This window comes from Paramormyrops kingsleyae, chromosome 10 (assembly GCF_048594095.1).
Source record: "Paramormyrops kingsleyae isolate MSU_618 chromosome 10, PKINGS_0.4, whole genome shotgun sequence".
Lineage (NCBI taxonomy): Eukaryota > Metazoa > Chordata > Actinopteri > Osteoglossiformes > Mormyridae > Paramormyrops > Paramormyrops kingsleyae.
The window spans coordinates 4,598,972-4,626,572 of record NC_132806.1 but is presented as its reverse complement, the minus strand read 5'-3'; the positions used below and the strand labels follow the sequence as shown (position 1 = coordinate 4,626,572).

Below are 27,601 nucleotides of genomic sequence, written 5' to 3'. Positions count from 1 at the left end.
TGTGTATTTTGCACAGAAAGACAGCCAGGTTCATAATGGATATAAGGAAGTTTTTTCAAAAAAAGGACGGGCATTCAGGTAAAAGTAGAAGATCATGATCTGTCAATCAAGAATAATGTTGGATCAGTGTTTAAATAGTCACATATTTTATTAAATGTACACGTGGTTTGGTTATTTGCCTTTTGATTGAAAGTACACTGAGAGGCAGGGAAAAAGTCTCATTGTGGCGAGTAAAGTGTATCTTGCCTTGCTGGGCAGCTCTCTGGGTGCTCAGCACCCCCAAAGCTTTGAACCTAGAATCGCCCCTGATGTAAACTGATATAAAATGCTATCGTGTGCTAATTTTACGTAACGTTACTTAGCACTTTATGAACGCGATGCTTTTCGTGGTTCATTTTGCCAATATGGAAAACAAAGCAGTACACTTACTTTCCCACGATACTAGACATTCCAGCATAATTTAAAAAATCTAGACACCGTTATTTCACCTTCCTAAGATGCTCAGCTGTTTACAGGAAAGTTTACAGCAAATTCCTGTACACAATGCCCTTCTCTTAAGGTGCTGTAATCACATTTTTTTTCTCGCAGATTGCAATGCAGTTTACAATATGACACAGCATAACACTAATACAGCAAAATACTGTTCAGATTTTCCTGTAAATTTACATCAGTTTTACAGCGTAGTTCTTGGAATATATCATTCATGGATACAGGGGACTACGTTATAGAAAAATTGAAGGCCATAATCTTAAATTCCAATAATGTGGCATTTGCGTTTGTTAATATTAATGTTTCTGCAGTTCACTAGGGAAACATGAATTACTACTGTACAACTGAAATTACATAACAGCAATACAGACACTCCTCACTTAATGACCGTTCCTACAGTACAAGTGGTCGTTAAGCGAATTGGTCGATAAGCGAGGAGTCACACCTTATCGATATTTCAAGCATACTGTACAGGTAGTGTCAACCATCTTTAGATATTGTTTGAATGTCACCTTTGCACAATTTATAATATTTTTACTACATTTATGAATGCTTTTACAATAGTGTACTGTATACTAGAATACACAGAATAGAGAAAATCAGCTGTTATATACTGTACATTATTTGGGTTTGCAAATTGTAAATACAGGTAAATGTTTTATTTATTCTGAATAAAGAAAAGATCTAAAGGAAACTCCAACTTGATAACTTTGTTTTAATTTGCATAATTGCTTGACGCTGAGACGCTGCCCTGCCGGATCCTGTTATGCTATTGCTCTGTGAACTCGACCTTCACGCTCTGCTCTTACTGACTAGTGGCTAAGGCACTAATAGCCAGGCACTAATACTGGCTATTGGTTAGTGTTTCAGTTTCATTGTCCAACCCCAGTAAAAGCCCATTCTGTTTGAAACACAGGACTTTGATTTCAGTAACTAGTCATTTCAGTTACTGTATTGCATCCGTCTGTATCTCAGCACTGACAGGGATATGTCGCATCCGCCCATAGTGCAATACTAATGGGGAATGTGTCACGGCTGCCTGTAACACAGTACTGACAGGTATCTCTCTATGCCCCCTGCAGGGAACTAGGTGAACTCGGAATGATGAACAAACACAGTGCAAACGGACTCCTGATGCTCCCTCCCAAAACAGAGCAATACGCAGAGCAGTATAAAATGGCGACATCATGGTGACTGGGCGGCTATGATGTCATCTTGAAGGGAGAGAGCAACAAGAGAGGCAGAAATGGAGGGAGAAAGCAAGGAAAGAGGGCTGGTTCATGGTACATGCCCACATATCACTGACTATTCTGCAATATGTGAAGGCACAGCTAATTTTTATTGATTTGGATAATGTTGGTCAATTATAGTTTACGTCTTGAACACAAAATAAATGATTACTTATAAAAATCATTGGTCAGTTTCTGGAAGCCTTCTTAATGCTACGTCCTTTGTAAGTTCTATCTTTTAACAAAGAACTTACAAACGATGTAGCATTAAGGTTTTGAGAAAACGGGGCCATAGAATTTCAAAGAAACTTTTAAAGCTTGAGAAAAATCTTAAATATGAGATTTTTTTCTCTTAATTGATTATGATTATTATTACTGTGCTGGGATAAATTTCTTCTGTTTCATTGAAATCGCTTTATGTCTTTAATGCTAGAGTCTACTCATGGTGTCCATGAATTCATCACTTACACTTAATGTACAGCAGTATACCCCACGCTGCTTAATTACTGAATTTACATCTCTGATCACTAAACGCTGCCTAATTTTGTTACTTAACACATTTAACATTCAGGTTTGGCAAAAAAAAAACTAAGACATAATAATAGATTTTCCTGCTTTTATTGGGAAACTATTCATTGATTTAGCATAACGACCGGCAAGATGGTATATTACAAATTAATATAAATCCTGAAATGTGTAATACATTCGCTTTGTTTCATAATTTAAAACTTTTGCACAGCAGATGCATCTATAATTAAGAGCAGAGGTTTCCTTCACCTTTCCTGCCTGGAAACATGCAGACCTGTCCCAAGCATTGTTAGGGATTAATAGTGATTAACAGGGATTCATTACCCCAGTTGTAAAAGGAGCAGAAATGTGAGCTGCAGCACTTCCCTTCTAATGGTGATGATCCACTTCTCTGTGCCTTCAAACTGGTTCATTTCCACCCCTTGAGTTGCTTCTCCTTGACAAGTACAGAGACTTAAACTGTTTCTTATTGGCTCTTAAGCTCAGAATCTCTGGGTCATGTGATTTGACATCTGTCACACACTGTGTTGTGTTCAATGATTGTTATTGCAACTTTAGAACACTAGGGCAGTGTCAGAAAAGTGGAGACTTGAAAAAAGAGATAGTGATTACCGCGGTATACGGAAAATCCATGCTGAGCTACCGTGATAATTTGCTGTACTGTTTTGTTAAGTAAACAGCATTTTTGTTCTATTCTCTGGTCTGGTTATTCGGGTGTCAACATTACATTTTGGCGACGAGTTTTGTGTTTTCACCTCTTCTTTTTTTCTGTTGACTCACCATGGCTGGACACGTGCCTGCACCTTCAATGTTTTTACCGTGCCCGAGAGAACCCCCGATACCCTTCGACATGTGGATGCGGATTTTCAAGAACTATCTACTGGTAATTAAAGCAACAGGAAACACTTGGCCTGAAGCTCGCAGGAGAGCTACACTACTCCACTGTCTAGGAGCTGAGGGACAACGGACTTTCTACTCGCTACCAGATACAGGTGACTCCTTTGACTCTGCTGTCGCTGCTTTAGAGAAACACTACACACCCAAAGTAAATGTTGTTGTGGAACGACATACCTTCAGACAGCGAAGACAAGCACCTCATGAGACTATTGTACAGTATGCGGCCGTGCTGCGTGATCTTGCTTCAAAATGCGGATTTGATGATAAAACAGATGAGATGATCCGTGATCAGCTGATTGAGCATGTGAGTAACTCAAATATAAGAGAGAGGCTCCTGCTCGAACCGGATCTGACACTGGACAAAGCCTTAACGATCGCATCACAAGTAGAATCTGCTGTTCGACAAGCCAAAGCAATAGCAGCAAATGACAGTGTCTCAGTGCAAGCTGTACAGCCCCGTTCGCGATTCACTAAAAAGGAATACACACAGCACACTCGTCCAAATAAGCCATCCCATGTCACCACTACATCTTCCCGCAGCTGTTTCAGGTGTGGTTCTGACAAACATCTGGCTAATTCTTCTCAGTGCCCTGCAGCCAAAGCAACTTACAAGTCTTGTCATAAAGTTGGACATTTTGCTCGTGTTTGTCGCTCATCCAAGACAAGTGATGTACATGAGATTCAGCTACCTGAACTGACTGTGCTATACTTAAACAACACTTGCCAGTCACCACACACACTTAAGTGCAAAATCAATATCAGTACACCTGCTTCTCCTACCAAAGAGCATGAACTGACTGTTGACACAAGATCAGCAGTATCTATTTTGCCACACCACATCTATGTTCAGTACTTCAATGACACCCCACTGCTTCCACCTGTTAGTCAGCTAGTGACCTACACGAGGAAGAGAATTCCTGTGCTTGGCTGCCTACAAGTCGACGTGAGTAAGGGAGCTCTCACTGCCCCAGTCACATTCTACGTGGTGAAGAAGGGCACCTCTCTTTTAGGAAGAGATCTTATGAAAGCCTTAAGCATCTGCATTGAAGGTAACACTGTCCTTCCCCCCGTGTTTACCACAAACTCTACATCTCCTCCCTTTATCCCTACTGCTCCTGCCATTAGCTGTGTGACTGTTTCACCTGCTTCCTGCATCCCTGCTACTCCAGACATTGGTTGTGCACAAAATTTTGTGCATAAGGTGAAAATCGACCCCACTGTTAAACCAGTACGCCAGAAATTACGACGCCTGCCTTTTGCTGTAAGAGCTTCTGTCTCAGCTGAACTTGACCGCTTACTGAAAGCTGGCGTGATTGAGAAAATTGACGCATCACCCTGGGTTTCGCCTATTGTGGTCACAGGGCGAAAAACTGGTGGAATACGGATGTGCACGGATCTCCGTGAACCGAACAAAGCTGTGGTCACAGACTGCTACCCCCTACCTCATGTGGATGAACTGCTTGCAAATTTACAGGGTGCAAAGATGTTCTCTACAATCGATCTGGCTAATGCATACTACCAGTTGCCTCTTCATGAAGATAGCAGGGACCTCACAGCATTCATCACACATGACGGTCTGTTCCGATTCTGCAGAGTTCCTTATGGCCTTGCGTCGGCTCCCTCAGCCTTTCAGAAAATGATGGTTGACATCCTCAGCGGTCTCCCAGGTGTTCAAAATTATTTGGATGACCTTATCGTTTATGGCAACACTCCTGTTGAGCATGACCAGAACCTCAACACTGTCCTCCAAAAGCTGAAGGAGGCTGGATTGGTTCTCAATGAGAATAAATGTGACTTCAGGAAGACCTCCCTACGCTTCCAAGGTCATGTCATTACTGTAGATGGCATTCTTCCTGACCAAGACCACATTAATGCCGTCCTGAAAGCCCCTTCCCCATCTGATGCTGTTGCCCTGAGATCATTTCTGGGCCTAGTGTCCTGGTATTCAAAGTTTCTGCCTAACTTTGCGACGGTTGTGGCTCCTATGCGTGCCTGCGTCAGTGGAAAAGACATATTTACATGGTCTCTTGCGGCACAAAGCAGCAGGTCAATCAACTTCTTGTGAACAGTCCTGCGCTTGCTCTTTTTGACCCTTCTCTGCGACCGGTGATTTCCACAGATGCAAGTGACTATGGACTTGGAGCTGTCTTTGCACAAGTACAGCCTGATGGCACAGAGAAGTCAGTGGCTTTCGCTTCCCGCACACTGACTGAAACAGAGAGGAAATACTCGACCGTTGAAAAAGAAGCACTTGCTTGTGTGTGGGCTACAGAAAAATGGAGAACATACCTGTGGGGACGTCGTTTTACTCTCCGCACAGATCACCAGGCATTGACAACACTGTTCAGCACAAAGGGAATCGGTCGGGCTGGAATGCGGGTTGCCCGCTGGTCTGCACGCCTGCTCTGTTTTGACTATGATGTTGTCTATCAACCAGGCTCCCAGAACTATACGGCTAATTGTCTCTTGCGCCTTCCCTTGCCTGTGCCTTCTGACTCTATTTCAGATGCAGAACCCGAGATGGTGGCACATATTTCAGCTGTCCTGAGCTCCCTTCCAGTGGCTGACTTCAACTCTGCTTGCTCTTCTTGTCCTGAACTGTCAGCCCTGCGCTCACAAATTGAAAGTGGTTGGCCTCCATCCGTTAAATCAGTAAGTGGTGTACTGGCCCTATACTACAAGATCAGAGATGAGCTCTCAGTCAAGGATAACTACATCCTCAGAGGCTCAAGACTCATCGTGCCACTCTCCTTACGACACACCCTGATCATGCTTGCACATGAGAGTCAACAAGGGATTGTCCGCACAAAGCAACGTCTGCGCGACCTCTACTGGTGGCCAAAGATGGACTCACAAGTACAGTCTTGCATTGCTTCATGTATACTCTGCCAGGTTAATGATAAAACAGCTACTACTCACCCTGCTCCTTTGCAACCAGTTCCACTGCCTGATGGGCCATGGAAGAAACTTGGCCTTGACATTGTTGGTCCCTTTGACACTGCAGTTTCTGCTTGCAGGTACGCTATCACGCTGACGGGCTATTATTCAAAGTGGCCTGAGGTTGCCTTTTCACATACTGCCACTACTGAAGATGTTATTCACTTCCTGACATCAGTTTTCTGTCGTCATGGTAACCCAGAGAACATTGTCACAGACAATGGTCCACAGTTCACCTCGGCAGCTTTTGCCTCATTCCTGCACACCCACGGTATCTCCCATAGCAGGACCTCAGTTTACTATCCAGCTGCTAACGGAGCTGTCGAGAGACTCCATCATGCCCTGAGGAGCTGCATTCAAACTGCCATTCAACAGTCACAACCATGGAATGACACTTTTATGAACTGGCTCCAGGTGTATCGTGCAACGCCACATGCTGCAACCTCCACCTCACCATATGAACTCATTTATGGCAGGAAAATGCGCACCAAATTGGATATTTTTCCCTTGCCGTCTGCTATGTCTCCACTGGATGTTTCTGCTCATCGTGCAGTTCAGAGACATCAGAATGACATGCAGCATTACACTGATGCTAAACGTGGCGCATCAATGCCTTCTTTTCGACCAGGAGAGAGAGTGAGGATAAGGAAGCCTTATCATGTCCCTAAAGCTCATCCCAGATTCACTTCCCCTACAACCGTGAGGAAGAGAATAGGTCCAAACTCTTTCTTGCTGAGTGATGGGAAAACTTGGAATGCCTCTCATCTTGCCAAGATTCCTCCTGTGGCTGGACAAGACTGTGACACATCTCGACTGATACACACAGGTGTTAGTCATTCCCCCTCTCACAAACAGCCACGTGTTAAATACAAGCCCAAGTGGCATAAGGACTTTGTCATGTCATAGTTGCCCAAAAGGAAGCTGAGATAATTGCAGTAACTTGATTATAATAGCTAAGACTGTTTACATGGTTCGAAGTATTTCGGGTTATTCACTAGACAATAGTCAAGTTTAAGCATAGGTAATTCACTGTTTACAATGATGTTACAGTTACATGTTAATGCACCTTGTGTAAAGATACTTTATTCATGATATCTGATGCAATGGTACCACAAGAGTTGTATTGGCAAAACTACATTTCATTTCATTAGATTTACTTATTACATTTTGTTTTCATCTTACAGAGAGAGGAGACGTTGTGTTCAATGATTGTTATTGCAACTTTAGAACACTAGGGGGCAGTGTCGGAAAAGTGGAGACTTGAAAAAAGAGAGTGATTACCGCGGTATACGGAAAATCCATGCTGAGCTACCGTGATAATTTGCTGTACTGTTTTGTTAAGTAAACAGCATTTTTGTTCTATTCTCTGGTCTGGTTATTCGGGTGTCTACATTACACACTGGATAACCAGTTACCGTTTTCTTCTGCATATCCCATACATGGGGATGGCACAGTGATGCAGTGGTTAGCAATGTTGCCTCACACATCTGGGACCAAACACTTCTGGGAACATCCATCCATCTATCCATCCATCCATCCATCCATCCATCCATTTTCTGAAACCGCTTCTCCTGTTCAGGGCTGCAGGGGCTCCGGAGCAGGACACAAAGCAGGGAACAACCCAGGATGGGGCGCCAACCCATCACAGAGCACACTCACCATTCACTCACACCTACAGGCAATTTGGTAACTTGAGTTAGTCTCAGCATGTTTTTGGACTAGGGGGAGAAACCCCACGATGAAACGGCGAGAACATGCAAACTCCACACATGGAACCCTGGCAGAAACTCAAACCCAGGTCCCACGTGGTGTGGTTGTGCCAACCACAATCACCGTGCCACCCACCCCTGGGAACAAACTGAGGTTAACTGGAGCACGCAGCCACGCAAGTACACAGGCATGCACACAGGCACTCCTGCACACAGGCACTACAGCACACAGGTACACAGAGACACACACACACACAAGCATGCAGGCACCCACGCATGCAAGCCCACACAGGCACGCACGCATGCACACAGACACGCAAACTCACAGGTAAGCATGCACGCATGCACATAGGCACGCACGCACACAGACAAGCACGCAGTCATGCACACACATGCAGGCACGCATGCACGTACACAGGCAGGCATGCACGCACGCACACAAGCTCACAGGCAGGAATGCACACAGGCACACACTCACGCATGCAGGCACGCACAAAGGCATGCACACAGTCACACACACATGCACGCACAGATGCACCCAGGTACGCACGCATGCAAGCACACCACAGGCACGCATGCATGCAGGCTCACAGGCAGGTATGCACACAGGCACACATGCACACAGACAGGCACTCACGCAGGCAGACAAGCACACAGGCACGCATACACACACACAGGCATGCTCGCAGACAGCCAGGCATGCAGGCAGGCAGGCACACAGGCAGGTATGCACACAGACATGCTTCAAGCAGGCAGGCAAGCACACAGGCACGCACGCACACACAGACATGAATGCACACACGCATGCATACAGGAACGCATACAGGCACACACACAGGCACAAACGCATACATGCACTCAGGCACGTACACACACAAGCACAGGCAAGCACAAACCACGCACGCAAGCATGGATGTAGAGAAGAAACATGTTTACAATTTAAAGTATTTTAGAGATGTTGTAAGTATGTATGTGAAGGGTGCAATGGGGCTAATCCCACAATGATTTAAAACAATTTGACAAATTCAAATAAGAGGCTGAGAAGGATGTTCAGCTTCAGCCACCGGCTCTCGTGGTTGGCAGTGGGCTCTAATTTTGTCATTTTTTGCCTTTCTTCTGTTTCCCATGCGTTGTCTGCAGGGGCACCTTCACCACATTGCCATTTGATGTGGACACCTTCACACTGCCTGCTTCGAGATCATTTATGTTGAGGTGTTCCACTAATAATTTGTCCACTTTAGTTTCAGCAATGTCCAAGTTAACAGCATTCAGCTGGAATTCTCTGTCCACAACTTCTATCTCCACATTCATAATTTCCAATTCAAATACTGAATTAAAACCCCTCTCTGCAGTCTCCTCCAATTTGACAAAAAACAACATACAGGCAATGCAATGGAGCTGTCAGTCACTCCTGACACATGGAATACAGGTCTGCACTCACCCACACCTTCACAATCAACAACTGCATTACTGCATAGGAAACTAGCTATCTTTCACATAAAATTTAAATATAATCAAAAACAGAAGCCCGGAACAATTTTTATTTTATGTAATAGCAATATACCAATTTTACTCACCAAAGTTTACCTGTTTCGCTACACTGCCTTTATTTGTGTTTGTTGCAATAGATATGTCCTCTCCTGGTCTGGTGGAATATCACTGCTGTAGGCAGCACCGACCGGTGTTCTGATGAGTTGAGCTACATATCTAGACGTGCTATCGAGCCGTTCTGCGCATGTGCAGTTCCACTGTCTTAGGATTAGGCTTAGGTTTTAGGGGTTAGGGTAAGGGTTTTAGGAGTTTTTTTGGGGTTAGCGTGAGGGCTATCAATTAGCACTATGCTAGCCTAACTCGACAAAGTAGCTCAACTCGACAGAACACCGGCAGAATCTTATTGTCTGTAAAGGAAGTTTAATGCAAGCATAACCTTCACAAGTAAAACGAAGCATGGCGGTGGAAAAAAACATTTTATTAGGAACAAAAATACAACCAAAAAATTCTTTAGTTTGACGTGTGATCAAAAGTCAGAGTAAACTAATATATGATAGCATGCATGCAAAAGATCAACGGCAGAACAGGGACTCTTAACGCAGTCAGCATTAAAAAGGAATTAACCATCCCTCTCAATATAAAATTGGGATAATTTTTTTCTCTTCAGAGACCTCCATAAAATAGTGCATCCATCCCCTCACTCATGTGTATAGAGACGTATCCTAAGGCTCCGTCAGCAACATTCAGATCAACAACAGCATCAAGATTTTCACAGCTAGTTTTAAAACTTGCTTTAACGCACAGTGATTGCAGAAAATGATAAACAAATTAGGTAATATTAATTAAATTATTAAAATGTGCAGATTAATAGTCAGAAAAGGTTTTTGAATTTTACATCATGATAAATGAGAACTATACGTGATTACTAATTATTGTTAACTAATTTACTGTATGAATTTTTCGCCCTCGTTGCTATAAATCATTATATGTCAGGGTGCCAGTCAGTGGAAGCACACAGACACGTTGGCCAGCTGTCCTATTCATTCAGCACCAGCCCATCAAGTAGAGAATTCAGCACCACGGACAGTGACCTGTGTTACTATGACATCAGGTTCCTTCACTGGCTCTATATGTTTTTCTAGAAATAACTAAATGGCTCTGTTGCAGAAATTTCCAGCCATAGACTTGGTTCCTGTATGATGAGGATATTTTATTTTTACTCAGACTAAGAACCTACAGAAAACCAGCTCTGCACGCGATCTCCCCTTTACTGCTGGAGCAGGGCACACGCAGATCAACAAGTGACAATGCAGCAAATACAGATGAACAATTTCTCACAGCTTCAGAAGGAGTCAGATTACTTTGTAATTCAGAGATTGTCTAAGACTTCTGCTAGAACATTTTGTGCACTTGAGCCTACTTTCAAAATGTATGGCACCTGGGTCTACTAAAACAAGGTGATGCTGCCTGAACCACCAACCAAGGCTGGGGAGGAAAGGAAGGAATACTAGCCAAAGCAAGGAAGTAAAGCAGCCCACCCTATCTCATGGTCACGAATACAAGAGTTAGGGAGTGTTATGAAGAAGACACCACACTTAAGACCATTGGTTTTACACAGTGAATTACACCAGAGAGAGTTATTGCATTCTAGCTGTGTTACGTAACATTCCTCAGCCTTCAGCTTTTTCCACACTATGCAGGACATAATTCAGGGTGACAAACAAAACAGTGGAACTGCAGTGCAGCCATTTATTTGTTTCAGTAGTTTTAAGAAAACTTGAACATAAAATGTTTGTTTTGCTTAGATAAAAATCCAGTTGTAACAGACTTTATTTTTTTTTAAATATTAGCTTTAAGTGATGGAACATGTTGCTTGTGTTCATACTGCTTTGATTTTGAGGATGAAGTCTGAAGTGTAGGTGACATAGAAGCATGTAGTTTGATGTTTGGAGGTTGTAGTTTTTAATGAGACAATTTGAATATGGAGTACTACTGTTGTACTTTTTAAGAGGACAGCTCACGAAAACTAATACAGAGTATTATAAGTACCTCTCTTTAAAGGAACTGAGCTCTCTTAGTGTATTTTACATCACTTACACTCTTGGTCCGCTGGGGGGTCCATCCCACTGTAGTTGGAGAAAGCTGCCATCAGTCGTTCGGTGTAGCACTCGCAGGATTTACTAGGCTCCTGCTTAAAGTGATGCATCATGATCCAGTCCATGCGCGGGGCGACCAGTATCTGAAGGGCTGCCACATAGCGAGGTCTGTTCTGCCTGGGATCCAGCAGGTCACTGACAATGTCCTTCAACTCCTTCATCTACAGTGTCAGATGACCAAAGTTATCTCCCTCTTGAGGATTTGTAAATAACAACATAGGGGAAAGAATTTCTGCTGCCTCATCCTGCTACCTGAGTCTTTGACCGCGGCACATCGTCACCAAGAAGGAGGTGGAGTCGGGCGCTGAATGGTTATAATCCTCATCTGCAGGGGGAAGAGGGGAAGTGGCAGGGGAACCAGTTGCTACTCCTCCCTCGGCGGCATAAGGAGGAGACTGCTGTTTGGGCAGCAATGCTTGGGCAGGGACACACAGTTTATTCCTGGGTATCTAATTAGCAGACACCTTTTGGTCCCTTCAGGGCTCCACAGACAAACTCATTGACAAAATAGAGTCGTCACAGACAAATGCTTTGTAACATGTTCAGTCGACATGGACTTTGTGCTGTTTACATATTTTTGACAGAAACGGAAAGCTCATATGCATATCAGCATATTTTTGGCACAAGTGGAACTCCATCATTTTAAAGAGGGTAAACTCTTCAGGAAATTTACAATGTCAGAATAAACTGATTCTTTAACAAAATAAGGAAATACATACAATCAGAATAAAATATCTGTGATTTTTAACAGTGGTAACAATCTGATAAGGAAAGGCATCAGATCAACATATCTATAGCATGTAACGGAGCTTGCTCCCCTCCAGAACTCATTGTTCCAGTAGTTATCTGAAATTGTTGTTATTCGGAATATTACGGAGAATGCAAGAAAATAAAAGAGTTAATGACAGAAAGCTAGAGTGTTTTTGCAACAATTGGTACTAGCTGGGTTATGTGCTAGCTCACATTCAAAAAACAGCATAAATGCCACTAATACACATGGGCTAAGTCCTTGTGCCTGTAATCAGAAGGTCACCGGTTCAAACCCAATCCTTTAGCAAGGCCCTTAACACCCAGCTCCCTGGGGGCCCCAACAGGTGGCTGCCCTTCGCATACAGCTGACTCTATAAAGAGCAAATTGAGGGAGGTGTAAAGAAGACAATTTGCCCGAGGGGATCAATAAAAGTATCAATTAGAATTATAACCGGAAAGCATAATTGCTTACTTTCCGTCGAAAATTCTTGCAGCAAAATGCTAAATTTATGGGCTAGCGGACATGTAATTCTGTTCTACGCATGCGCTTTAACTGACAATATGCTATTCTGATAGGTACAGTATGCTATAATGTCAAAACACCGGAAGATCATAATTTTCAGACAGGAGGAGATTTGTTTGGCTATACCTAGAAAGCAACGTTGCTACCAGTGTGGAGACCGTCAGCGTTTTACCAAGGACAAAAAATCCACCTCCAGCTGCCTGCCCATCTCATCAATTTCTGTTGCAAAAATTACATTGTATTGTCTAAGTGAATAGGGTAAAGGTTAATTAGTGTGCACGCACCGTCTTTCTCATTCTCATAATGCGTCCATGCCTCCGGGTATAGCCCATTCAAATGTCATGCAGCCTAACTTATTATACAATTCAGACAGCACAGAATCATTAACCTACTTTAATTTATTACATTTATTTATAAAATCACATATTTCTCACATTTTGACATCAGTGATGCAGTGAAGATGTAGTCTAACAAAACGCAGTTTAAAGAAGGTAGCCTACCTGGCGAAATTGCAAACAAACAAATTACAAGGCCCACGGCATATAATCCGGCTATATACAGTCGTCAGATGGATGAGGACGTTAGGCAGCCTTTAGATCTTACCCATCATGCACTGCAATTTCTTGCAAATTTCTCAAACGGAAAACCATTAAATACAAAAGGAACAGCTTAGTTTGACTTCAAAACATTACTACGTATTATATTTTAAGCTTATTGTATCTAAAAATTAGATCTAAAAAAACAATTAGATTCATCTAAAAATTAAAAATTACACCATACACCCACCATAATAAGAATATATAGCAAAAATGACAGATATATAAAGTCGCAAGTCACTGCTGAAATAAGTGATATATTTCAGCTTTTAAAATTTTGGGAGAGATTATACCAGTATAACTTTATTTTGTATTTAGTATGTGGGAGGGTCCTCTTTTGGCTGGGGGGAGGGCCCTCAACGATCCAGGGGCGGGCCCGGGCCGACGGGCGGTGGCCCCGCCCGCCCCGCCTTTAGCTCCTGAGCATGTGTTACTGCATTACCGAAACTGAATGTTTGGTGTACATAATGGAGACGTTTTTTTTTCTTCACGAAAGTTGATTATTAAAGTTTTTACCCATGTCTTAGCAAGTTTACTTCTTTTTCCGTCTATGGAATTTTCAATGTGGTGACGTAATCCATCTAACAAGTTCGTATTGGCCGGTTGCCTTCGCTGCGTTCCAAGACTGGTGATGCCAGTGACGTTGCATTTAGAACGCGAGAGCTCACTACCCATTTCCAGCATTCCACGGATTAGTTACTGATCGCTGCTTCTCTTAAGAAATCATGACTGTCAATGAATCTGCCCGTGCTCACATGGGACCCGAAGTGGCTGAGATTGTGATAGATCCCAACACGTCAAGGTCTTACAGCAGAGATGAGCTTTTGGGACAGGTGTGCATCACAAATTTGTTGTTGAAAGTGATTGCAGTTTATCTTTTTCTGCGTAGAGGATATGCTTGAGCAGGGTCAGTCAGAATTAGCCACGGCAGAATATCTTTTATTGTTGACATGTTTTTTTAGGGTGCTTGCGGCAAATGTTATAAGATGACAGATCTTGCTAGTGGTGACACCTTTGCTGTGAAGGTCATACCTCTATATTCCTGGGGACTGGATGAGGTATGTGGTATCGATTGTGCCTCTTTGCAGTGCCTCTTGTGTCATCCCTCTTTGCAGTTGATCTGCATTTCCCTTTTGCTTGATGAGATGGTGTGTTTGACATTTCACGCAGGTCTGTGAAGAAGTAGAGATTTTGAAAAAACTGCGGCACAAGAATGTGGTGGGCTTCTCTCACTCTTTTGAAGATGACCAGTTCATGTATATTTTCATGGAGTTGTGCAGTAGGCAGGTGAGTCCCTGACTTTTGTAGACATTTTACTAAGGCTAAGACTTGTAGACATTTTACTAAGGCTGCCCCTGTTTCTCTCTGCCCAGACTCTTGCCGACATCCTGAAAGCCCGAGGGACTCTGACTGACCCCGAAGTCCGCTATTATATTCAGCAGCTGATTTCGGGGTTAAAATACATACACCAGCAAGGTTATGTCCACAGGGACATCAAGTTGGGTATGTGTACATGCACACATGCTTTACTCAATTCTCTGTATAATAATGCTGGAACTTCACATGGCATTGTCAGTGTAGGTCGTCTGGATTTCTGTGTAGTGTTAATTTTGCAATTTGGTAAAGTCTGCAGTTTGGATAGTATTTGCGTCTGTACTTAATGCAAATTTGTTTGTCTTTCAGATAATTTATTTGTAAATGAGAAAATGCAGTTGAAAATTGGGGATTTTGGACTGGCAGTCAAGTTGAAGCTGAGGGAGAAGTAGGTGTTTTTTGCAGAATCCCTTTCAAATTGTTTATACATCAAGCTAAAGCACATGTGCGCTTAACGTTTTCCATTTGTGTGTGTTGTAGAGACATTTGTGGAACACCTCCTTATATGGCTCCAGAAGTGTGGAAACGGGAGGGATGTGGAACTGAAGCAGAAGTCTGGGCACTGGGCTGTATCATGTACGTATGCCTTATCAACCCTCCTCCCAGCCAAAGATTGGCATGGCTACTAAAATCTGTCAAGCATTTTAAGAGGACATGCTTGTAACATGCATAAATATGTTTTTTTTCTTCTTGAAAGAGAAAAGAAAAATGAATACTGGTACACGGCTGGAAAGAATTTAGCGTTGTGTCTCTTCTTTCAGTGGATACAGTTAATGCTGGTCTCATGCTTATCCTTGCCGGTCACAGACGGGGCCAAGAATGCACAACACCTGAAATGTGCATGAGCACAGCATTTTTATGTCAAATGCGAAAGACCTCAAACTCCTTTGCTGCCTTTCTTACTACAGGTATCAGCTTCTGGTTGGGGAAATGCCCTTCTATCATGACGATTACTTGGAGATGATAAAAGATATCAAGGGAGCCAAGTATATTCTACCCCAGAACCTCTCTGTGGCAGCTGGGAAGCTAATTAAAAAGATATTCCAAATCAACCCACGGGATCGCCCTTCACTGCACAAGATCCGTCGACATAAGTTCTTCACAAAGGTTGGTCCACTTGCAAACTGTTGGGGTGTGGATGACTTGCTGGTCTGCTGAGGTCACTGGTATTTAGTCTTCCTTTAAAATTACAGTAACAAAAAATGGATGGATGAATGGAATTGGTTTACTTAACTGATACATATAAAACCAACACCCTAGGGCTTTACTCCAAAGAAACTACCGCCTAGTAGCTGCTATACAGAGCCACAGGTCGAAGCCGTCAAGAACTCATTTATGAAGTTCTTCAATCGGTTGGTCCAGCGCCTCTTTCACAGGAAGCGATCCAGAGGTAAACTCCATCAGCATAAATCCCACCAGTAGATCATCTCTCAGTTCCTCAGGCTCAGATGCTTGACCTGGCAACTCCATGCTTTCTTGCAGTTGAGCCTTCAAGAGAGGATCCAATGCACAGCAGCATTCTGGTCCCTCTGGTCCCTCAGCTTGTGGAGTCATCCGTTGTTGTCCAGAACAGCGACATACAGATGAGCAACTTGACCTGGTTGAGTTGGTCACAGTGGTTGAGGTAAAGATGTGCTATTCACAATAGTGAATCCTTGTCCTGTGTCATCTCTGATACCAGTCTGTAGCTTAAGCTTGTCTTGGTGTTTTGCATGGATAAAGCTGGTGTATGTTGAATATTAGTGTAGTCCTCCTTGGACTGTGGTGAATGCCATGTTAACTGGAACCCTCTATTTTTCTACACAGGGACCTGTAGACAGTCTGTACTCAACAAGTGCAATGACGCCCTACACCTGAGTGCCTCTCCCAGCTTCCTATTCATTCCATTTTGAATAAAGTTATTTTGTGTTTCAAGTATTCAGGCATGGATTCATTTTTTTGAGTTTCAGAAATTTACTTTTATCTATAGAGTTCAAAAAGCGCCACTGTGGATCATGGACTACCTGACCAACTGATGATAGTTTGTGAGGATGTGTGTTAGAGATGGTGGTGAGTAACACTGAGGCATCTCAGGGAACCATGCTGCCCATATTAAAACACACACACACACACACACACACACGACTCCGGCTATCAAGCATTTTTCTTATTTCAATTATATATGACACTGCAAGTTGTTTTATCACAGTGTTTTTTTTCTTCTAGGATTATGGCCACATTCATACCAAAAACACATTAGACATGCAAGGCACTCAAGGGAAAAGCCTATGGGAAACCTATAAAGCTTTTACATGAATATTACATTTTACCATATGTGATGACTTATGGTTTTAGTAGGAAATACATGTTTATGGCTTGTTATTTATTAATAAAAGCTTATTTTGCTTTTTTGTTATTCTTATAAAATACATATATGGTCTCATCACATTCAGTTGGTTTAATTATGACATGAGAAAATTCAGGTTCTCAGAACACAAAGTGAATGCATCAACCGACCCTTTTCAAAATACTTATTCTTTTTGTGTGGAACCACTGTCCATGATTCAATTGAGTGCATTCAAAGAATGATGCATAAAATTAATAGTGACAAAACATTAATTTAATATGCATTTTACATAAATGTAGGACTTAGATGTTGATGTATTTTTCATCAGTAGAGGGCATATACACTCAGTGAAAAAAAAAATGTAAGCACCCAGAAGTAACTATCCGATTTGGATGTAATTTGGTAAACGTGCAGACCAGTGATGGGTATGTAAATGATTCGATTTGCAAGGAGCTGGCACGTCTAATGAGCAGACACAGAGGATGCCTCGTAGACACATTAGACAGAATTAACGGCCCTTAACGAAGTTTGATAGGGGTCGCATTGTGGGTTTGCATGAAGCCAGGTGGTCGTTTGGTGCAACTGCCTAGTACAGGGGTGGCCAATCTTATCTGCAAAGGGTCAGTGTGTATGCGGGTTTTCACTGCAACTCCCTAATTAGATTACTAATTAGAGGACTGATTGGCTGAAAAGTCCTCATACCTGGTTTTGAACAGCTGACCTACAGGTTATCCCAAAAACCTGCATACGCACCGGCCCTTTGCGGATGAGATTGGATACCCCTGGCCTAGTATGTGTTGTATGCGGGTGTCACAGTCACCCGATGTTGCAACCAATGGGCACGTGAGGACACCAACACATGTCGTGAAGGTTCTGGTCATCCAAGACAGACCACAACAAGGGAAGATCGTCATATTGTGTGCCAAGCTTTACAGAACCCCTTGACATCTGCGCCTGCCATCTGGACACAGCTACTGGACTCTCTACAACACCTTGTGTCATCCTGCACCGTGTCGCGACGACTGGCATCAGCCGGACTACAGAATCACCATCCCATGCCTAGGCTGCCGTTAACAGCAGCGCAGAAACAGCTGTTGTGCTAGGAAAATTATAAATCAACCTCTCTGAAAACTGTAGTTGAGCCACTTAGAATAAAACTCAGGACCTCTCAGTTGGTGAGGAAAGTTCTCTCTTTTACGCGAGCAATCCAGCAAAGTGCTCCCGTCACACTCTGGCACCAGGTACCCCGAGCACAAAGAGCAATCAGTTGATAAACCATAACTCCAAATTCTCTATAAGGACTTCTAAGTCCTGATTGATCACAAAACACCAACAAACAAAGCTCAAAGGTATTAGAAACACAATTCTCCTGCTCTATTGGTTCACCTTGGCAGCAAGGTAAAATCTACCCATTTTGCTCAATTTACCAAAACGTGTCTCGACTGCTAGGTGTCACGTTTGGCGAAGGAGGACGAGCAGGGAAGCAGGAGAGCAAGCCAGGACTTCAGGTAAACTGGGTTTAATTGTCAAAAGACAGACAGGTAAAGACCTCCACGGACAATACACGACAATACAATGACAAGTCTGGGGAAGACTGACTCAGACGAGGACTAAATACAAAAGACAAGCTAGACATAACAGGACACAGGTGATCACAATCAGGGCTGAACACGAGGTAACGAGGTGGGTGTGGCACACATCAGAAGCGGACGGAGCGGGGCGTGACACTAGGCTCCTACTTGAGATATGAATATAGATATTGTGTAGTGATCGCGGTAGATGGGCAGGCAGGAAGCGGGGAAGGATGAGGCAGGCAGGCGAGAATGCAGGATACGAGGGTTTATTCGGACGATCAGGGCAGACGGCGACGAACATCAATGACGGATCTGGGGAAAATGGACTCAGACGCGGACTAAATACACAGGACAAGCCGAAAATAACAGGCAACAGGTGATCACAATCGGGAATTAACATGAGGTAACGAGGGGGCGTGGCACACAGGAGGATCGGACGAGCAGGTCATGACATTGAATCACTGTAAATATTAAGATGACCTTTGATTAATATGATTAACGTGACAACTACTTATATATTTGTACTACCATATAACATATTGCGTATGGCCTACTGCGACTACTTTATGTAACATACGCCACAAACGACTCGACACACCATTGGATGGTTGCCAAGAGCATGCACTTTTTACTTACTGCTCACACGAACCTTTTACATTGCAGTACGGATGCCTAACTGGGACAACACACCAAACCACTAAACACTGTAGTCACTAGATGGCAGTATATTACATCTCCCCTTTTACCAGAGAAATGTATCAAATCAACAACAGATATGCCATTTATGAACTAGAATGGAAAACAGCTTATGATTTGCAATTTACACAAATTGAATGTCCCTTGAACAGTAGGTTTTCAGGCCTAACAATGTAACAACAAATGTCAAAATCTAGTAATTGGGAAGGAGAGGTTTCCAGCACTTCACTTCCACAGGTGTCTTTACCACACCTGGCCGTAGCTGATTCTACACCTACAGATTTAGTCTGTTTGGGGGCTTTACAATTCTGCCATGCCTGGTGATGTACTGACCAACGTGGCTGAGTGAGGCTGTCCGACCGTTTGCACAGAAGGTCTGAAGACTTTGTGGAAACCGGATGTTGTTGCTCCTGGTCTGCAGGTGGACTGAATGCTTCGGCCCAAGACTCATCGGCCCTTTTGTGGCGTGATCTGTTGGCGATTGCTGTGCTTTTACGAAGGTGCTGACTATTGCGCCTGTATTTCCTGTGACCACAGTCCACCACATAGGATCTCGGGGCACTGTGTGGTTCGACCACAACGGCGGGGGCCCACTTCTTGCTGCTTAGATGTGGTTGCATCCTTACCTCTTCCCCTGGTAACAGAGGTGCACGTGGCTTACCTGTCCTCTTGAGATCGTAATAAAACTTCTGGACTGCTTTTGCCTTGTCCAGTTGACACTTGACCTTTATGGGGTCATAGCCAGTTAGGGTAAGGAGTGCACGTGTAGCTGGGAGCTTGTTACGGAGCCTCCTGCCCATAAGCAACTGGGCAGGTGACAGGCCTACCGGCTCAAGTGGTGTTGTCCGGTTATCCAGCAGTGCCAAATATTTGTCTTCTGCCTTGCTCCAAAGCCTCTTTACCGTTTGGACTGCACGCTCTGCTTCTCCATTTGAGTGTGGCGTATGTGGTGATGATGTTTTGTGTGTAATGCTGTAGTCCTTACAGAATTCTTTGAAGTCTTCTGACGAGAACTGAGGGCCATTGTCCGTCCGTAGGACCAAGGGGATGCCGTGGCGACTAAACACAGCTTTCAGAGCTTTAATGGTTGTGCGGCAAAGGTGGTCCTTCAGCTCATCAACTTCAATAAATTTAGAGTGGTAGTCAACCGTCAGAATATTGTGTTTACCCTCACACTCAAAGAGATCTGTTGCGACTTCTTCAAACGGGAGCTCTGGTGTTTCTGTGTGGTTTAATGGTTCTCTGGGCAACTGGTTCTGAAAATTGGCACATGTATTACAGCCTCTGATCATCTGTTCAATTTCAGCGTTCATTCCCGGCCAGTAGAGCACTTCCCGAGCTCGCTGCTTGCTCTTTACAATCCCTAAATGGGATTTGTGAATTAGCCCTAGCATATGTTGCTGCATGGTGGGAGGCACGACAATGCGTAGGCCTTTGTAGACTATGCTGTCAGACATAACGAGCTGACCCCATAACGAGTCCCAATATGGTTGGGCTAGAGCAGGCACTTCTTGTCTGCAATCTGGCCAGCCTTGCTGAATCAACTGCAGAAGGCAACTTAGTTCTTCCTTTGTGCGCTCTTGTAATTCCATGTACTTTTGGTCGCTAACAGAGACAAACCTGAGAGTGGAGACACACTCCAGGCCTTCTATCTCTGATGTTTTGTCCGGGAGCTGTGCTCTGGATAGTGTGTCAGGCAGCTCCATGTCCTTTCCTCTCCTGCACTTGACTGTTAAATCATACCATTGGAGACGGAGACGCATTCTTTGTATTTGCATTGGTGTGCTTAGAAGTGACTTCCTAAAGATGTCCTCCAGCGGCTTGTGGTCGTTGTATATTGTGACGTGTTTCCCAAAAATAAAGTTGTTAAACTTCTTGCAGGCATGTACGATGGACAGCATTTCTTTTTCTATTTGCGCGTAGCGTGTTTCAGCATCCGTCAGTGACCTGGACGAGAACGCAATGGGCTGATTTTCTTGCAGGAGGACTGCTCCTAGCCCATAGCTACTGCCGTCACTGAATATCTCTACAGACTTCGCTGGATCATAGTATTTGAGCACCGGCGGATGTGAGCACAAAGCTTTGAGCTTGTCAAAAGCCTGCTGTTGCGCCGGCTGCCATGCAAACTCCACTTTTTAGGAGCTGTCTCAGCGGGGCATCCACTTCACTGAGATTTGGTATGAACTTGGATAGGTAAGTGACGAAACCCAGAAATCGACGAACCCCATCCTTATCGGTGGGGGCAAGTAAGCACCTGACTGCCTCAACCTTTGCCGGGTCTGGCTTCAAGCCGGCCTCGGTTATGAGATGTCCGACATACCACACTGACGGTTGACGAATGTAACATTTGTTTTGATTTAGTTTTAGATTGTAGCTCACGGCTCGCTTGACTACTTTGCGAAGGATGGCATCATGCTCTTCCATTGTGGGTGCCGCTACAGGTATGTCATCCATTACGCTCATAGCTCCCTCAATCCCCTCAAGCATTTGATCCATTATGCGCTGGAAGACTTTATCCCAAATGGAAGTCTGAGCCACCTGAATCTACCAAGTGGTGTATTGAAAGTGGTAAGAAAGGACGATGCTTCATAAGAACATAAGAACATAAGAACATAAGAACTATACAAACGAGAGGAGGCCATTCGGCCCATCGAGCTCGCTTGGGGAGAACTTAACTAATAGCTCAGAGTTGTTAAAATCTTATCTAGCTCTGATTTAAAGGAACCCAAGGATTCAGCTTGCACTACGTTATCAGGAAGACTATTCCATACTCTGACTACACGCTGTGTAAAGAAGTGCTTCCTTAAATCCAGTTTGAAATGTTCTCCCGCTAATTTCCACCTATGGCCACGAGTTCTTGTATTTGAACTAATGCTGAAGTAACTATTCGGTTGAACAGCATCCAAACCTGTTAGAATCTTATAGACCTGGATCATGTCCCCCCTCAGTCTCCTTTGCTTGAGGCTGAACAGATTTAGCTCAAATAACCTTTCCTCGTATGACATTCCTCTAAGACCAGGAATCATTCTTGTGGCCCTACGCTGCACCTTTTCTAAGGCCGCTATGTCCTTTTTAAGATATGGTGACCAAACCTGTACACAATATTCTAGGTGAGGTCTCACCAAGGAATTGTATAATCTTAGCATTACCTCCCTTGACTTAAACTCCACACACCTGGAGATGTACCCCAACATCCTATTGGCCTTTTTTATTGCTTCCCCACACTGGCGAGAATGAGACATGGAAGCATCAACATACACACCAAGGTCTTTCTCATAATCAGCTACCTTTATTTCAGTAGGTCCCATAAAATACCTGTACTTTATATTTCTGCTCCCTACATGGAGTACCTTACATTTGTCTATGTTAAATTTCATCTGCCAGGTGTCAGCCCAGTCACTAATTAAATTAAGATCCCGCTGTAGCTGCTGAGCCGCTAGTTCAGTATCTGCTACACCACCCACCTTGGTGTCATCTGCAAATTTCACCAGTTTACTGTATATATTGGTGTCTATATCATTTATGTAAATTAGGAACAAAAGTGGTCCTAAAATTGAACCCTGCGGTACCCCACTATGAACGCAGGCCCACTGTGACATCGAGCCTCTTATAACTACTCGCTGCTTCCTATCCGTTAACCAGTTATCAATCCAAGTCGCTACAGTTCCTAAAATACCTGTCGCTTTGAGTTTAAGTCTAGTTCTATTTGTAGAAACCCTGACTTGGCATCTAAAACAGAAAAGATTTTGGCACCTGGGATTGCAGACACAACCTCTTCTATGGTGCGCATTGGATAATGTTCTCTTCTGACTACTTTGTTCAAGTCGCTTGGGTCTATACTAATACACTGCCATTACGTAAGACAGCCACCATTGAACTCACCCACTCTGTAGGTTGGTCGACTCTCGTGATGTAACCATCCTTTTCCATCTCCTGCAGTTTCTCCACTATTTGTTGTTTTAGTGCTGCTGGTTGTCGGCGGACAGGGAGAATTACACCTTTCGCATCGGGGTCAATTTTGATCGAGTGTTTCCCGGGCAATGTACCTGTGGTTCTCATTAGCTCCGGGAAGTCATTCAGAGATGCTGCTTTATGACAGACTGCGGTAGTCATACAGCTGGTGTTTCCATCTTGCACTTTCACTGCGGCTCTCACTGAGTCCAGTCGCACTATGAGGCCTAGGGTCTCAGCTGTTGTGCCACTTAGTACATTTTCCTGTGCTATATCCACCAACTCGAACTCACTGTTGGTGGTGTGGTGTTTGTACTTTAGCGGGAGCTTTACTCTGGCTACTGGCTTCAACGTGTGGTTAGAGTATGATCGAAGCACTCTATTGGAGCGCATCAACTCCCCCGTGTGGTGCAGAATCTGGTAATTTTCTAGTGTTAGGGTGTTGCACTTAGCACCTGTGTCTATTCTAAACTGTACATCCTGAGATAAGACTTGGACACAAACAGTCCATTTATCCTCATCAGGAGCACCTGTTTGAGTCAGGTTGATGTGAAGAATTTCCTCATCGTCTTCGTCATCATTTTTTTTTTCTACACTCACAGTATATTACACTTTATAACTACAACTCTTTGTGCACCAGTTGGGGCAGCTTCAAATCCCTTCCAGCAGGCAGTTTCTCCCCCTCCTTCTCCGCTGTCCGTCTCTCCAAGGTCTGATCTCTCTTCAGCGTTTGCGGAACCAACCACATGCAGCTATCATGAAGCGAGGATGCACACTATTCAAAACAATCCCTTCTTGCCTAATGACACAGAAAAAACAGACCCAATATGCCTTCTCTCCCAGGCCTAGCAATGTCAAATTTTCTTTCCACACTTAGACAATGGTATCTCTGAATGACGCTGCAATTCAACTCCTCTTGAAGGCCCTATAACTGTCCTGAGAAGATGTTTGTATGCACTTGCTGCCTTGACACTTGTTGATGTTTGTGTGCCCTGCTCGAGCAGTAAAGGGAAGATCGCATGCAGAGCTGATTTTCTGCATGTTCTTAGTCTGAGTAAAAACAAAATCTTCTTGTCATATAGGAACCAAGTCTCTGGCTGGAAATTTCTGCAACAGAGCCATTTAGTTATTTCCAGAAAAATATATAGAGCCAATGAAGGAATCTGATGTTATAGTAACACAGGTCACTGTCCGTGGTGCTGAATTCTCTACTTGATGGGCTGGTGCTGAATGAATAGGACAGCTGGCCAACATGTCTGTGTGCTTCCACTGACAGTAATTAGTAATCATTTATAGTTCTCATTTATAATGATGTAAAATTCAAAAACCTTTTTTATTATTGAGGACAAAATGTAATCATGATTTAATGTATCCCTTCTACTCTTAAAATAGCAAAATATGTCTGACTGACAAATATGTCTATTAATCTGCACATTTTAATTATTTCATTAATATTACTAAATTGTTTTCTGTAATCACCCTATGTTAAAGCAAATTTTAAAACTAGCTGTGAGATTGATGATGCTGTTGTTGTTCTGAATGTTGTTGCCCTGGTGCCTTAGGATACGTCTGTCTAAACATGAGTGAGGGGATGGATGCACTATTCTATGGAGGCCTCTGAAGAGAATAAATGACCCCAATTTTATACTGAGAGAGATGGTTAATTCCTTTTTAATGTAGACTGGGTTCAGAGCCCCTGTTCTGCCGTTGATCTTATGCATGCATGCTATCATGTATTCGTTTACTCTGTATTTTGATCACATATCAAACTAAAGCATTTTTGGTCGTATTTTTTGTTCCTAATTTTGAAGTAATTATAGAATAAAAGTGGTTTTTTTTTCCACCGTCATGTTTTGTTTTGCTTGTGCAGGTTATGCTTGTATTGAACTTGCTTTGTAGACAGTAAGATCCTGCCGGCATTAGTTCTCTACTGTGTGGTAATTTGGAGAAATTACGCACGTTTCTTATTCTGTCAGAATCGGTACAACTAACCCCATCTGAATGTGGCTTGCTGCAGAGTTTTGAATATTTCCGGTTTCCTGCCAATTAAGGCAGTTTGAAATAAAACAAAAACAAATTATTGGATGCGCAAATTCTTGCTCTTGGCAAATGGCACAGATCATTGCGATAAAGGACTGTTACTTGATGGGATTTCGAATCTATCGCTCCTTAATCATGGAAAACATGGATCCAGAAGGTATTAATGATTACAATGATTAAGCGAAGTTGTAGCTCCCGGTATGTGACAAATAAAAATGAACAGCTAAGTCTGCATTGGCCTAATGCTTGTTAGTTTTGAGGTAAAGCTGATAAGTAAAGGTAAAATTCCCAAACGGTTGAATAATTCAACTTTTATCTACAGAAGCCAATATATTTTGTACTGCAAATGGATACACGAGGCTGAAGTTGGCTCCTTATTCACCAGCTACTTATTCGGTTCCACCTTAAATGTCCATTATCTATGGGTCTGATTGCATTTCTCAGCTATTTCTAGAGGCCCCTTTTCTAAACACTACTGTTTAGTTGTCCTCTTTGTAGGAGGGAGGAGCAACGCAAATGCAGCCGACAGACATAAAGCCATGTGCTGGCAGCAGACGCTTGGCACCCCATAATAGTGGATCTGTTGCTGGTAAGACTGTCTGTGCTGCCTGGCATCTCAGCAACCTGGTGAAACTCCCCAGGCAAGGTAAGGATCATGATGTGTTGAGTTTCAGTGAGTTTCCTTTGTGTAAAGCCAGTAAGTTACTGAATGAGGCTCAGCTCTTCACCATGTAACTGGATTCTGGACTTTCTCACCGGCAGACTCCCAGCAAGTGCGCATTGGTGGGAAGAACTCTTCCTCCATCATCACCAACACGGGCAACCCCGCAGGGCAGTGTGCTGAGCCCCCTGCTCTACTCCATCTTCACCCACGAGTACGTAAAGTACTGCTCCAACTCCATCTTGAAGTTGTTGATGACACCACCGTCATTGGTCTGATCTGCAACGATGATGATTAGGTCTACAGGGAGGAGATCAGTCACCTTGAAGGATGCTGTCAGGATAACAACCTCACCCTCAATGTTAGCAGGTGGGTAGATATTAATTACCATAAAATATTTAGGTAATACATGGAAGATATGTGATTGAAAGGAGATTACTTTTACCATTATTTTTTTATAGTTTTCATAACTACATCAACAACATCATTTAATTTCACTATTTACATGTGGGAGCTGCACAGTGGTTAGGCCTGTTGCCTTACTTCTGGGACCTGAGATTTCAGCGTCTTTCTAGACGCATTTAAAAATGTTTTCTTATCAATAAATAAATTCAATAAACAAATAACTTACATACAAATACTCTTAAATAAACATCATATCAACATAAATACACCTCATAAACAAAATAAAAGAGAGTTCACACACCTGAATAAATAAAAGTTAAAAAGACACATGTACAGCACATCTGGGGTTACAGGTCTATGTCACTTTTCTTTTCAAAAGAAAATCACATGTAGCATCCCCTAGACCAGGGGTCACAAACATGGTGCCCGCGGGCACCAGGATGCCCCCAAGGACCACATCACGTGCCGTAAGTTCGGGTTACGTGCCGTAAGGAATTTGTGCCGTAAATTTAGGAGGATGCCCGCAAGTTGCTCGGACCTCCTGCCCTCTCGCCGCCGATTGGTCAACTGCTCTCTCGAGTCCGCCCTCTGGATCCGACCCCGCCTCCCTTGCCTTCGGAGCAATTTCCGGTTCGTCGGCTGAAGAGATCGCCGCTTCGTCCCTTCGTGGCCCGCTACTTGCTTCTCGCCTGCTAGCTCGCTCTCCGTTCGCTTTACTTTGTTTGATTGATTGTGCCCTTGACTTTCGATTTTCGCAGTCGATAAGCTCGCCCTTATTTGTACTTTCGCCTTGGTTTTTGACTGCTTGCTTGGTTTTGGACTTCCGCCTGTGTTTCGACTTCGCCTCTCGGTTCTTCCCTTTTGATACCTTTGCTTTGGCTTTGTGTTTCGTGTTCACTAGGTGTGTAAGGAGTGTCTGCCTTTTTGTTTATTCGTTAACGTGGGGATTATTGTTTGTTTGGTCAGGGAGATAGATTTAGGCATTGTTGTTTCGTTTCACCTTTGTTTTTTTGTGTTCGCTTAGGTAGCTCAGCTTGTGGTGATACTCGGTAGATGTGCTTTTGTTTGTTTCTTTGGCCTTTGTCACTCCTGACGTTCGTTACACCTAGTGTTTGTACTGTGTTTGTGAAAAACTATAAAAAAAAACTATAAAAAAAAGACTCCCTTTGTGTCCCGTGTTCCCTTCTCCTAGCCCTAGTTGTCCTGTCCTCCCCAATCCCTCCTTCCCTTTCACTTTGTTGCGCTCCAACCCTAGACTGGACCGTAACA

The 27,601-nt window shown here is 43.4% G+C and overlaps 1 protein-coding gene and 1 long non-coding RNA gene across 2 annotated transcripts; both read left to right on the top strand.

Annotated features, from left to right (window-relative positions):
- The first annotated feature begins 2,113 nt into the window (after positions 1-2,113).
- LOC140593235 (uncharacterized) lies at positions 2,114-7,442 on the top strand. Its single transcript, XR_011993490.1, has 2 exons — positions 2,114-3,238; positions 5,650-7,442. It is a non-coding gene; the product is annotated as an uncharacterized lncRNA (long non-coding RNA).
- Positions 7,443-13,967: 6,525 nt separating this feature from the next.
- Positions 13,968-16,596, top strand: LOC140593138 (serine/threonine-protein kinase PLK3-like). The gene is made up of 10 exons (XM_072717060.1): positions 13,968-14,138; positions 14,268-14,363; positions 14,476-14,592; positions 14,679-14,808; positions 14,989-15,067; positions 15,160-15,255; positions 15,588-15,786; positions 15,940-16,069; positions 16,162-16,303; positions 16,486-16,596. Exons 1-10 carry the CDS (start codon positions 14,031-14,033, stop codon positions 16,493-16,495), a joined length of 1,107 nt encoding a protein of 368 aa, XP_072573161.1. The 5' UTR covers positions 13,968-14,030; the 3' UTR covers positions 16,496-16,596.
- Positions 16,597-27,601: the final 11,005 nt, after the last annotated feature.

What these genes read in the sequence shown, in the direction of transcription:
- LOC140593138 (XM_072717060.1), top strand. Translation starts at nt 14,031, where the DNA reads ATGACTGTCAATGAATCTGCCCGTGCTCACATGGGACCCGAAGTGGCT. An exon ending in CCACAGGGACATCAAGTTGG is followed by an intron (nt 14,809 to 14,988) that starts GTATGTGTACAT and finishes TTTGTCTTTCAG; the next exon opens with ATAATTTATTTGTAAATGAG. An exon ending in TCACAGGAAGCGATCCAGAG is followed by an intron (nt 16,070 to 16,161) that starts GTAAACTCCATC and finishes GCTTTCTTGCAG; the next exon opens with TTGAGCCTTCAAGAGAGGAT.